This window comes from Miniopterus natalensis, chromosome 5, assembly GCF_054644295.1.
Source record: "Miniopterus natalensis isolate mMinNat1 chromosome 5, mMinNat1.hap1, whole genome shotgun sequence".
Lineage (NCBI taxonomy): Eukaryota > Metazoa > Chordata > Mammalia > Chiroptera > Miniopteridae > Miniopterus > Miniopterus natalensis.
The window spans coordinates 66504675-66518318 of record NC_142085.1 but is presented as its reverse complement, the minus strand read 5'-3'; the positions used below and the strand labels follow the sequence as shown (position 1 = coordinate 66518318).

General features: G+C 39.5%; 1 protein-coding gene across 2 annotated transcripts in view; it reads right to left on the bottom strand.

Moving 5' to 3' along the window:
- Nucleotides 1-3449: 3449 nt before the first annotated feature.
- Nucleotides 3450-13644, bottom strand: part of NKAIN2 (sodium/potassium transporting ATPase interacting 2) — a 754712-nt gene continuing 744517 nt past the window's right edge. The window contains exons 6-7 of one of the 2 annotated variants that reach the window (XM_016212728.2): nt 7842-7923; nt 3450-3666 (exon numbers count right to left, since the gene is read on the bottom strand). In XM_016212728.2, coding sequence (XP_016068214.2) covers nt 3657-3666; nt 7842-7923 — 92 coding nt within the window. In that variant the 3' untranslated portion in view covers nt 3450-3656. Of the gene's footprint in view, nt 3667-7119; nt 7199-7841; nt 7924-13644 lie in introns of those variants that run through there. The other variant, XM_016212719.2, reaches the window with a different exon arrangement.

Sequence of the window (13644 nt, the reverse complement as noted above, 5' to 3'; positions counted from 1 at the left end):
TTTTGTTCTATTCCAACCTGAGTACACATATTCTGGGTTTTGTTGTGGAGTAGCGAGTTACTAAGGGGTTGGCTCTCAGAACTTTGTTCTACAATGTGACCCATTTAAAATGAATTTGTATTTCTGAGTTAAATAACCCAGTTGTTATAGTGCAGTGGAATGTTACATATTTGCTTCGCTGTATCAGAGATTATGTTTTTTAATAGTTACCAAATGAAGACCTTGGTAGTGTTATTTACTGAATGCACACAGTTTAATTGAGAACTCCAGAAGAAGGAATCTTTTCCTTTCTTTAGGAGATTATATATATACATATATATACATATATATCTGTATGTATTTGCTCTATTAACTTTTGTCTCTTTATAATCAACTGAGATATCGCGTGCATGTGACCTCCCAGTGTGAGCGACAACCCGACCATCCTCCGCACCTACTTCAGCGCATCTGCGTCAGCACGCAGTCCACACTGGAAGCAAAAGTGAAAACAAGGCTTGCTCTTTTCCAGGCTCTCACCATGTGGTGAGAACCACAAGTTGGTCTTCAGCTTCTCGGAATGCTGCCTCAAAGCTTTCCTTGTTTTCAATTAATTTTGGTGCTTTGGCTTCTGGGGCTGGTGTCTGCACAGTGAGAGCAAAGACACACCCTCACCAGCAGCTCCAGTCTTCTGCCTTCTGTCCCTTTAGTCCCTACAGTGACCCTCAGCTGAAATTATGGTGGGACAATCCCCAATACCAGGGGTTAATCTTTTCTAACTGCTTATCCTACCCCAACAGTCTTCACTATAGTTGCCATCAAAGGCCATGCCATCAAATGGGCAATAAATGAGCATTTTATTTTAAATTATTTGTGTAAAAAAAGGTAAAAAACTCTACCTGTGTTAACCAAAGGTTCTTTATATAGTGCCCCAACACCTCTGTCAGATAACAGCCTGATGCTAACCCTAAATTCCAGATAGAAGTGGGTAAAAAAAAGCTCTTCAAATGATGGCAAGTCTATTCCAGGCAGTCTCGTAAAAAAACCCTCAATGATAGAAGATAATGAAAGCACATGCGACCTATATGACTGAGCTAAAATGGTGCCGTGACCTGGCATTTTCTTTTTCTTTTTGACACATCCCTGCTCAGCATGCCAGGGGCATCAGCACTGCCTCCGGTACATTTCCCGGGGTTCGCCTGTCAGGGACATAATCAGGTGCACTGTGAGGAGCAGGGGCTTTCAGGGAAGGCTCAGAAACATAATTGTTTTTCCATTTATTTTTAAAATGCAAATTACACTAGTAAGTCAAAAAAATCACTCTATTAAAAATACATTCAGAATTAACAAACGCAAAAAAAAAAAAAGGGAAAAGACACATCAGGTTTGTAACTCTTGCCTTCTGAATATTAGGTTTATAACAAAAGCTCAGCCTAGAAAAATAGCATTCTTCACTGGATTTTGAGGAGGGTACAGCTGTACAACTTCAATGTTTCCCTAGATGTAACCACACTACTGTGCTCACTGCTCCCAGAAACGACCTGTCCACTGATTACTTTTTAGTAGTCAACAACTGTTTTTGAAAATTTTGGTGGTGATGATAGTAGTGATTAGGTGGTAAGTTGGCTGCAACTTAAGGCAGGACTATGAGGGCTTATTCTCTGTGCATTTCAATTCCAATCCATATACATGTCCTAGAAGGTGGAGTCCGATCACAGCATGAATGTAGAGTGAAACCTCATTTTAATAGTCACAGTAACAGTTATATTAGATTCTGGCATGTAGAGTATTTGTATTTTAAGAATCAAAGGACAATACATTGGTAAATACTTTTTTTCATATATTAAACATGCATGTCACTATAAAAATCATCAGATGAGGTTTCACTGACATGTTTGCAACTGTATGTTTTTATACATGTATGTATGGACAAACATATAAAAGCCACTGAGGAAATTCAAGCACAAGTGCTGGAACCCTCTTTTTGTAGTTTATGTTCCAATAGGAACCTTTGTTCCTTTATCGTTTTCAAGTGTATATGCGTGTATATCATAGATATCCATGCAACACGGTAATGGGGCTGGTTTATGTAGTTCTGGATGGAATAAGGTCCAAGGTAGGTTAACCCAATAACTGAAACTTCATAGAAACCAAGAGAAAAAGTTGCTTCATGCCAATGTATAACTTTTCAGGTCTGAATTTCGCTGCATTGAAGGATGGTATATTCATCTTAAAAAATAGATTTTCATGTCTCAGATGGATCCAAGAAAAAAAACATGACTCATCTGAGTTCCTGACAAGCCTGAGCTAATTATGTTTCTCACTAATGAAAACCAAATAATGCTTGAATATAGAGAACAAAATTTCCTAGAAATTCAGAATATTCCATAAACACATTGACCTACTATTAAGTTTCCAAAGGCATCTTGTTGCCAACTACGTTAACAGCACAGTTTTTCTGCCACAATAATACAGGAGGATTAAAGTACACTCTAACACACAACAGATCCCCCAGTCACCACAAAGAGATCTCAAATATTTCACCAAGGTAACTATTGCTCCCCCCACCCCGCCCACCCCAAAAATAATCTCATACGCTGAAGTTAGGAAAAAAGTTCACCTACATAGGGTCTTCCATTTGAATTAGATATAAAAGAGTAAACATAGCTAATACGTATTCAGTTGGCCTCTGTTGATAGAAATCCACAGCTGTTTCTGTGTTAGTGTAAGACATTTGTAGATACTTATAAAAGCACCTAGAGTGCGATAAATAAAACCAGTGAGTTATGCCATTTCTGCTTTCTGCTTCCAGTAGATTAACGATTGTAGTAGATTATTAAGTTTTACTTTATCCCACCCAATCCCGTCAGGAGACCATATTTAAGAATTACAAAGATGACGGTTATTATTGTTGTTGTTACTGTTCCTTGTGTCTTTTGGCCCCCGTGGAGGCTCAGCGGTAAAGCACTTTGCTGACAGCTGGCAGTTTTTGCACACAGACACACTGGAGCTGCTGGGCTGTTCAGTCTCGTTTCCTGACATAAAACATACAGACTCAGACTCGTTCGGAATTAACAGCAGTGTGTTAGCCTAAAGGAAGTGACTCGGGGATGTTCTGCACTGAGATTCTCGGGCGCACAGCTGAGGTGGGTTAAGGCAAGTATGCACGGTACAGCCTTTAGGGCAACCACCTGCCATTTCGGGCTTTGGCTACAGGGTCCTCACGGCAGGTTTCGTTTGTTCGTTTCCGCAGTGTCGCTGCCTACAGAGCCGCGGTGCTGTCAAGACGTGTGGAGTGCAGAAGACAGGACTCTCGGGCTCACAGGGGCCCAGGGGCCGAGCCGCGGAGCCAGGGGTGGCAGCAGGTGACGCCAGCTCGTGCCCTTTGCACTTTCCAGAGGCCTGGGAGGGCGGGGCCTGCTTCCGGGAGATCCGAGGCGGGCGCGTCCTGCATGTTTGTCTATTTATCTCAGGTTGGAAAAGGAGGCCGAGCGGAGTCGGCGTGCGCCTCGGTGTGTGTTTGTGTGTGTGTCCCAGTGTACGCGAGGCTTGGTGCTTGTTTTGTCAATATGTGTGTATATTTAAACTCAGTTGTTTCTTGCTCTTCATAAAATGCAGGAGGCCGCTGCGAAACAAGTTTTTTGTAAGGTCCAGGAGCTGACATTATGAAGCCATCTGTATTATTTTGACCTGAGAGAGAGAGAGAGAAAAGATGTTTTTAATCAAGGGGGTAAGCTAGGCACTTTTTCTCGCTTCTCCAAGCTCAAGAGCAAGCAAAAAAAAAAAAAGAAAAAAAAATGTCCAAGCCCAATTGTGCTTTAAATAGACAATTTTCCTCTCCTTTCCTTTTTTCTCAGTGCAACCTCCTGGATACAGAGGCTACTTAGGGTAATTTAAAATCCATTTCTGGGGACAAATAAAACGAATATGTATTGCTGTACAATTAGGCTGCCAGGAAGAATGCGATGTTTTCAAATGTTGCCTAGTAGACCGCGGGATTTCCTCACGGTTTATCCTGCAGGGAGCCTACGCAGGTCCCTCTGCTTGTTAGGGCACACAGGCCAGTGGTGGTCAAGCAGCGGCTTGTTAGAAAATTAACTTGTGGACACGGGAATGTTTCTGTGTGGCAACTTCATAGCTACTGTTGGTTTCAACAAGGTTTACAGAACTATAAGGAAAAAATAAGGTCACCTTTCCGTTTTAGATGGGTTATATATACTCTGAAGAATTACAGGCCAAGAACACTTATGAAAGGTAACAAATAAAATCAAAGGAGGACTGTCTGTTCACTGACTAAGGGAAGGTGTACATGGCTGTGAAGGGAAGGCAGTTGGGCAGTGTTTTCAAAGCCCTGTCCAGGTTCCGCCACAGAAGATTTGCCGGGGACAATGGAAGCCCCACAGCTAAACCTGAACATTGCTTTTTAAGCATGTTCTCTCCTTCTAAAGAGCAGCTTTTACTTCCAGTTGTTATATAATGTTGTTAGGGTGCTTGAACTGGCCCACGGTGCTAAATTACTCTTACTTTAGGAGACTTATTTATGGCAGGTTGATAGAAGGAGGTAAACCCGGAGGCTAAAGATATAGGAGATGCTCAGGTCTCTGCTGCTCAACAGGGGATGTGGTTTATGTGTGAATCAGTTTTGTTTTTTCATAGGATTTGGGTAGACAGTGGCTCTCCGGTGATTGATTTCAGGGTCTGCAAAGTTGAAAAAGCCCTTCTTCATTCAACGGGGCATAATGTGAAATCAAACGGGAGAAAAGAAACACAGAAAAGGGGGAGGGGTGCAGGCATGAATGGATGTATGGCAGCTAAGTTAGTGTGAAGCAGTCGAAATAAGTATATTAAGAATCAGGGACTGTAATGCCAGAGCAAACTCACAGTCCGTCTCCGAATTTGGAAAGAACACTGAACTAAGGGGCCAGAAAACTGGTTAATAATTGGAGCTACACAACTGACAAATTGTGTGAGCTTGTTTTCCTTCCCCTTGGCTCAGTTTCTTCATCTGTAAAATAAAATCTTAATATATGAGGCCAGCAGGGGATGCTCTGTGGAAAGGGTAGTAGTCATATTTCGACTGGTGTGTTGTTATATATTTTAACTATTTCTAACTTCCTAAATTTGAATTCCATTAAACATCTGACTTATTTCATGAGCAGTGAGACTTGAAAGCTCTTATATAATTTTTACTCTTTCCTGGAAGTAAAGAAGAGAATGATATTTTTATTACTTTTGATTTAGCATTTAAAGTACTCTATTCAATAAAATCACTGGAAGTTTTGTCTTCAAGGAATTTAATGCTGGAATTTAAAAAATTTACAGAGTCCCCTCTTTAAAGACATTAGAATTATAAATGTTTGATTTGAAATAATATACTTGATGATGCATAATTAGCATTTTCATGTTATTATTATAGCTGATCCCTCCATAAGTGGTTACATCTAATTTATTATAGCTTGATCGTATTTATTGATCATTTCTATTGATGAATACAATGAAATGCTGTGTGCTAAAAATGTTATGTGCTGTTGTCAGGGCAAGCAATTGCAAGCCTTGGAGATATCCTGGTTTACTGTTGAGCATAAACATATTGTTACATTACTTGGGCTGGTGTTATAGGAGATATATTGTTTATAGAGGAAGTTTTTTGGGAATGAAATATAGTATATATTGATTTGTGACTTGATACAGTCTTTTCATGAATAATATTGGTTAACATGAGCATTGTTCCTACTAAAAATAAATTATGTTTATGAAGTACTTATTATGACAGGTATTAAACATATGACATGTCCTATGTTTTATATGCTTTACAAATGAGTTATTTCATATACATTTATAACAATTATATGAAGTATTTATGCTATCATCTCTATTTTTCAGGTGAAGAAACTTAGACTGGGTGAGAATAAATAAAGTTGTTCAAATAAAGTTATATGTCCAAAGTCATAAGGAATTCCATCTCAGGGATCTGCCTTCAATCGGCCATCCAAACCACTATTCCTTAATACTTTACTTTTATTTTTTAATAGAATACTTTACATAAAGCTATGATATATTATTGAGGAGAATGGTAAAGTATTCAGAGAATTTATCATTTTATTTTTTGTTTCAGCTATCAAGTCTTTCTGGAAGGATAGAAAAGGTGTGGTATAAATAGAAAACAACCATAGTGGGGGGGGGGGGGAGGGAGGAGAATTCACAGAGGAAAAGAGATTAAGAAATGTTTCACAAAGGAACTATATTTTAAGATATAATTTAAAAGTTAGTGGAATTTCAGAGAGTGAAATTTGGGAAAAAAGATGTTTGTGTCAAGAGAATGGCATGGACTATTGGAAAAACATGATATTTGCTGAAGGCAAAAGTTCTAGTTTGGCTGAAAAAAAGTGGTTAAGGGGAGATATCAGACTATTCATGCCCTCAATACAGTATAAGCTTCAGGAGACATTTCCTAGGGTGTCCCAGCATCATCTGCATATGGTTGGGACTTAAAACTTATTAAGGGTTGAGGAGAAGAAAGAATGCTTCAACAAAACCTTGGGGCCCGATCAGAGTAGACTTTCAGGCTATGGGAAGGAGCTTGGACTTTGTTCAGTGGGTGACAGGAAGTCATTGACAGTTTTGGGGTTGGAAAGTGAAATGGTCAGAGTGGTGCTTTAGGAAAATTGATTTGGAGGCCACATGAAAGATGGGCTAGCGGTCCTAAAATAAGAAAGAGAACAGAAAACTGAAGATCATGAATGCCAGAATAAGGGCAGTGGTTGTGGGGATGTAAAAGAGGGGACCTGTGGTGTGCTGTTTACCAAGGGAAGGCTGTGAATGACGTATCTATTGCCTGATAACTCAACTGATAAAGGATGTCCTGTGAGTGGTGTTACCAAATGCTTCCAGGGAACTACAAGGGACACAAAGAGAAATGGAGGCATGCTGCACAGATCATTCCCTTTTTAAAAAGAAGCTTAAAAGTTATGCAAAAATATTAATTTCTCCGGAGAAACAGTCCAACAACCCATTTATTATCCTGCACACTAATGATACTAAAAGGTAAAATGATTCGATGGTGGGGGACGAGGACGACAAACACATATCTTCAAAGAGAGAAGCTCACATTTCGAAATGAATTGGAATCTTACTTTCTATTTTGATCTTCGCTTGCAATTCAGCATATCACTTGATGCTGATATATAGAATTTGTTATCAGTTGTTATCCAAGGGAATTTGCCTAAACACAGATATAAAAATCAGGCTCTGATTGTGTATCTGCTCTCTTGAGTGCTAGAGTTAACGTCTGATAAGTTTCAGTGTTAATATTCTGGTTTCAGTTTCACTTTTCACATCAGAAAAATGATAAAGTATTGCTCAGTTTTTAATTTTTTAACACTGTATATAAATAGAATGATAACCTCTCATTTATCATTCACATGAAACACTTTTACGAGTAATGGGGGTGCTGCTAATCATCATACCAGGACAACCCGTGTAAACCGAGGCTATCCTGGGAAACCCAAAACATATGGTTCATATATACTCGCACATGACTACCTACAATGTTGTATCATTTTAAATATATACAACTTTCGGATCATTCAAAAAATTAATATATGATATAGGATTTTTTTTTAGCAATGTAGCTGATACTTATACGAGACTAAAGGTGACTTTAGATGTGGCATTTCTGATACGTTACGAACAATTATGAAGAAAATGTCGTTAGAATGATCTCAGTCAAAACAATACGAACAGGCGAGAAAATACTAAAATATATAACCGAAGGGAAGCTGCATGCCATCTATTTTGTGCCACAAACATGTTTTCTTAAGCCGCCTTTTAGTATCCGAAGAAAACCTCCCAAGTGAAGCACTTACATGTACATGGGCTGTAGCTGCAAGTGAGACGTCTTCTGAGGCCCTTGGTAGCCGTAAGAGTCAAAGCCGCCTATGAAGTCAACTGAAAGGGACAATTGCCTTCATTAATTAACTCTTCAGAAGAGGTCAACATTCACGATCAAGGTCTCACAGATTCGTCATATAAACCTTTTAATAATCTAGTAAAATGAAAGTGATTCATTGTGGAGGGAAAAAAGATAGTTTCCTCAAGGTAGTGATTTCCCCTCCTCACCTGTGATATTCAATTATTGCTTTACAACAAGCTATTCACTTGGAAGAAGAACTTATGTACTCCTCCCAAACTAAGATCTAATCGTTGTTAACAAAGTTCACTTGCATAATAAACATGCTGTATGTGCCCTAGTCAGGTAGCTAAGTTGGTTAGAAAATTGTCCTGATACACTAAGGTTGTGGGTTCAATCTCTGGTCATGGTACATACAAGAAGCAACCGATAAATGCATAAATATGCGGAAAAACAAATCTCTCTCTCCTCTCCTCTCTCTCTCTCTCTCTAAAATCAATAAAAAGTTTTAAAGATGCTATATGTCTTTTTTGTTAGTTTGGAGGTTTTCTGCAACACATTACACATGTAAAAAATAATGATAGCTCAAGTGCATATATCTATCAGCAATTACATCACTAGGAATAATACTGTATACTGTGATTGTGAAGTTCAAGGTGCTAGGTTGGAGCTCATAAAAATTAACACGTCTGTCCCTGCCATCTTGTGGCTTATAACCTGAAATAGACAACACAAATAAAGATGTGGAGCAAACCAAACATTCAAATGCAATACATACCTAGATATTTAAAGTACAATAAAATATAGCAAGAGTTATTGGGGTAGATTATCTTTTCCCAAATGCCAAAAACAATACCTCTTATTCCATATGTGCTTATAATATGATTGACACACCTCCCATCCAGTGGTTTCAGTCTATGTCCCTTCCTCTTGACCCTGGGTAGAACTTTGTGGCTGCTTTGACCAATAGAGTACACTACGAGGGACACTATGTGACTCCCAAGCTAGATCATTAGAATGCCATACTTCCCTCTTGCTTTTTTGGGATGCTCTCTCTTGGAACACAATCATCTGCCCAAACTAGGAAACCCCAACTAGCCCACATGGAGAGACCAATGGAGAACCCATGGATATGTATCTTGGCCGAGAGGCTGGCTGAGGCCCCAGCAGCCAGCCAGCATCAACCCCCAGGCGTGAGAAAAGATGCCTCCAAATGATTCGGGCCCCAGCTGTTGAGTCAGCCCAGTCTCGGAGTCTTCCCAGCTGAAGTCCCTCCCATTATGAACCAGAGAAAAGCCATCCTGTGTTCCCTGTCTGAAGTCTGCACCCATGGGATCCGCGAGCGTAATAAATGGTTGTTTTACACACTACATCTGGCAGCAATGGTAACTGGAACAGTAAATACTGTGAGTACTGTGAAAAAGTTTGCTTCTGTTTTCTCTCTTCCCCTCCTGGACACAGAAGCTGCGTGGTGGGAATAAAAGACAGAAACAACAGAAAGGGTGACAAGATAGATGACGGGGAGGAAAAAGAAGGGGAGATCCAGGCTGACTTAGGTGGCCCGGGACAGCCATACTTTTCCTAGTATCTAATTCTGTTGGCTTGGTTGAACTAACTCTGGTTCTCTTTATAACATCGTAAGTGTCACAGATAGAAATTGGAGCAAGGTGTGAAGCAACTTAAAGTCCATGGTGTCTATTTGTCTGTTTAGTGGGGACACCTTTTTTACAAAATACATTTTATTTTTTAGAGCAGTTTTAGGTCTACAGCAAAATTGAGCAGAAAGTACAGAGTTCATCTATGCCTCCTGTCTCCATGCACATACAGTCTTTTCCTACCGACATGGCCCAGAGCGGTGCATCTGAGGCCATCGATGATGAGTGCAGTCAACTTGGAACCTCGCTCCTTCTGCAGAATGATGCTTCTGTCAGGTCTGGAAGTCTTCGGGGTGCATGTGGGTGGCGAACAGAAGTAGAATAAACTTACTTTCTTTCTCAGAATACTGAATTACTGGGACTAGTTTACATTTTTAGAACACCCTTAACACCATTTTGGTCTGTTTTCAGTTTCTTTCATATAATCAATTTATTCAGGCTCTAAAGAGGCTACTGCATGCTGTTAACTTTTTTTCTGAGCAATAGGAGTCACAAAACACCAGGCAGGTCCTTCTCCAAGTAATTGTGATGGCATCTAGATGTTTGCCTTTGAGCACAACTCTGCATTATTTAGGGGGGGAAAAGTACCTTTTATTAATCAGGAATTTCCTTAATTCCTAAAAATAAAAATGTCCCAATAACTGCAAAATACTTAATAACTCCTGAAGCCCTTTTGGGAATATCAGTTATATTTGCAATACTACTGTGACGTGGGTAGGAATAATTACCTTCATTTTATAGATATAGATTTATTTGACTGCTTGGGGCCACACACTAACTGAAGAAGTGATGTTTGTTTTTTACTCATCCCATTCCAAAAACATTCCTGGGAGGTTACCAAAGGTTCTGCGTCACATTTGGTATTAGACCTAAAACCTTTAGGCTTTTCCTTTCCCATGTTCATTTCAGGAAACTTCCCGAGTTCTTCCTTTGGTCCTCTATTGGTCGTAGACGTCTCCCTTTGTTATTTTGTCTCCAGCATCTTTTCTCTGTTCTTTCTAGAAAACGTATCCTTCATCTTCTTCCGAACTCCAGCCTAATATGCTCAGAATATTCGGATGTGAACAATAAACAAAGCAGAAGCCCCCGGTGCTGGCTGCCGTGACAGCGACAGATACGCTCTGATTTCTGTGATGTCTCTTCAAGGGGTGACAGGGCGAGCATCTTTCAAGGCGTAGTTCATTTCCTCTGTGCCTGACAGCTTGGGCAGACATCATATAAGCCTTACGCGGCCCTTCCTCCCAGAAATTATTTATATTCTCAGCCCCGTCTCGTGCACCTCTGATTGCAGCATGTCTTTCAAGGTACCGAGAGATGCTCTTCTTCCAGCCACTTGGCGTATTGTCTCTGCTATTGCGATGCTTATCAGAAAGCGAGAGAGACGAGGAATTATTAAAGGCCCGAATTAGAATTGGGAGAATTAGAAAGAAAATACGACAATGGGTACAAGATAAATGGAGAAAGAGGTGGAAAACAGAGGACACGCCAACGTTTTTCATATGAGGGAAAGGAAGCAAAAGGCAAGATTCAAAGTTGACTCTTGGGAGTTGGTCGGCTAGAAGAATGGTGCAGCCTTTCCCAGGACAAAGAAGAGCGTCAGGAATAAGTTGGTGTTTGGCTTCATTTGGAAACATAGTATTTAATTTATAAGTGGCACATATAAATGGCAAGGTCCAGAAAACACTTGGAAAAAGGGAAATGTAACTGTAATCGGTGCACAACAAATTGGGGACTTGCTGTTATTTTTTTAAAAATTTTCAATTACAGTTGACAGTCAATATTATGTTAGTTTCAGGTGATTTCTTCCTACCCCCCATAAATCATGAATTTCTCTCCCTCACTCAGCTTTATTTTGCTTCATTGCAATTGCAACATATCTTCACCTGGCATGTTGTAAATCTACTTGTTTATTTGTTGATTCCACCACTACGATGTAACTGCATGAGATGGACAGTTTACTACTGTTTTCTACAGCCCCAGAACCCAGAACATAGTCTGGCTCATGGAAGACTCCCAATATGTATTTACTGAATGAACTGTAAAAAAAAAAAAAAATAATTGGTTAGAGTATGGAAGATGCAGATAACATTTCCAGTGGGATTTGACTGAATACTTTTACCCTTTCCTCCATATTGTTTCCTCCTTGAACAATAATAAAGAGAAGACCTTTTATTGGAAGATCTAGAATGTGAGTTGTTGCCTGGGTCCTGTGAGATTAAACAAATTTTTTGGATACCAACAGGGAGAAGAGTAGAAGGAAAAAGGTGAGGATATCCTTTAGCATCAAAATGACTAGGGTGAGAAGATTATTTATTAATGAATGCTGTCAAGTGTTGCAAATACTGAGAATTGGTAGAAAAAACACTGCTCTCTTTCTGGTCAGTTTAATAGCATCCTAAACAGAGGTATACAACTGGGTAGAAGGTGAGAAAATAAAACTTTTACTTCCTTATTCTTTGCCTCATTGGAGGAATCTGCTTTGGGTCCTATGAAGACAACTCAGGACAGTTGTAATTTTCTTTGCAATTGCTACAGAGTTTTCGTTTTGCCTTAGTTTTCCTATCTGCAATATGGGTATGTTTACATCTGATCCATGGAGGCACAGGGAGGTCCAATTATTTTTTATTAGCAAAGTCCCATATCAGTTTAATAACTATGATTTAATAGCATTAACAACAATAGAATTTACAAACTACCAGGTAGGAGAAAAATGCTTTTTGAATAAATATTCTTTGCTAAAATATATTCCCTGTTGTGAGCTTTCCTTTTATTTAAATCTTTTAATCGTGAACATTGAGTTCAGCAAACTTAAAACGGCCTTTTTAAATACCTGTTGGCAGTGGGGTGTTGTAACATAAAATTGAGCCTTGATTATTAATGACAAAGCCACTAGTCAACATTCTCTCTTTTGGACACAAAGGTGGAAACGACCATGAAGGGAAATTTTAAAAGGCAGTTCACAGAAAGCTAAGCCTAAATATTTATGAGAACACATAGAAAGACATAAAAGAATTTGTGTGGGCCTATGAAAATAGAGTGCACAGCCATTATCTCTGCAGGTAGGATTTCAAGGGTACTTCTCTCCAGTCTACAAAAGGAATTTAGGCCATAACCAGCCATAGGCCCCGAAGAACCTCCTTCCTCCCACTTGGTGGCGCCAACTCAGCTTACTGTGTGAGCCTGAGGTGCTGGGCCTGGGCTAACATCCCTGAGTGGAATCTGAGCATTTTTTTTCTGATTAGGAAAACAGCACCCTAACAACAGGGTGCTTTATGCTGCTGTTGCCTGAAAGGCCACTGAAGTGTGATGCTATAGAGCGCTTCTGGTAGGCGAAGCCACAGTGAATGAAGTGAGACTTATTACCTGCATCACTACCGATGCTTCACTCCCTAACCCTGTTCGGCAAATACATTTTCTCAGGGCCTTAGGGTCCTATTTTCCATGTTTCTCTCATAGCTGTGTCAGGATCAGATCTTCAATATTTTAAACTCAGTAACACATTTACATATGCTAAAAAATGAAAGTGAAAAGCAATCCTTACAATGGTATCATAATAAATAAAACATTTCTTTAATTAAAGACAGTTTGAGCAATCACTTTAAGCTTTTGGTTCTAAAAAACTCCATAAAAATTGAAATATAAGTTCCACTTGATGAACTGTTTTGTCTTTTTGCTCTATTTCTGCCTGTTCTCAGTGAGGGTGATACCTTAGGTGAGACACATGCTGGTTTTCTGCTGAGATCGGGATCTTGCTATCGAATAGTCTTCTAATAATATAAGCCGCTGCTGGATACATCACAGGGCAGCTGTGAAGTGGCATAAAGATGAAGGGCTTCGGAGTCAGAAGACCTGGCTTAGCTCACGCTGTCACTTCTTACCAGCATCTTACCCATAAGCAGGTCACAATTCACCTGAGCCTTACTTTCTTCCTCCACGAGGTGGGGATGATACAAGAAATCCAATTTCATAGGGTTATTGAGAGAATCATGTGTGTGCAATACTTAGAGGCATGTATATTAAAGATACATTATGGGTAGATTTGGGATCTCATCTGTTTTTTTAAGAGATTATACAAAGAATTATTTGAATTTCATTTTTAAATAC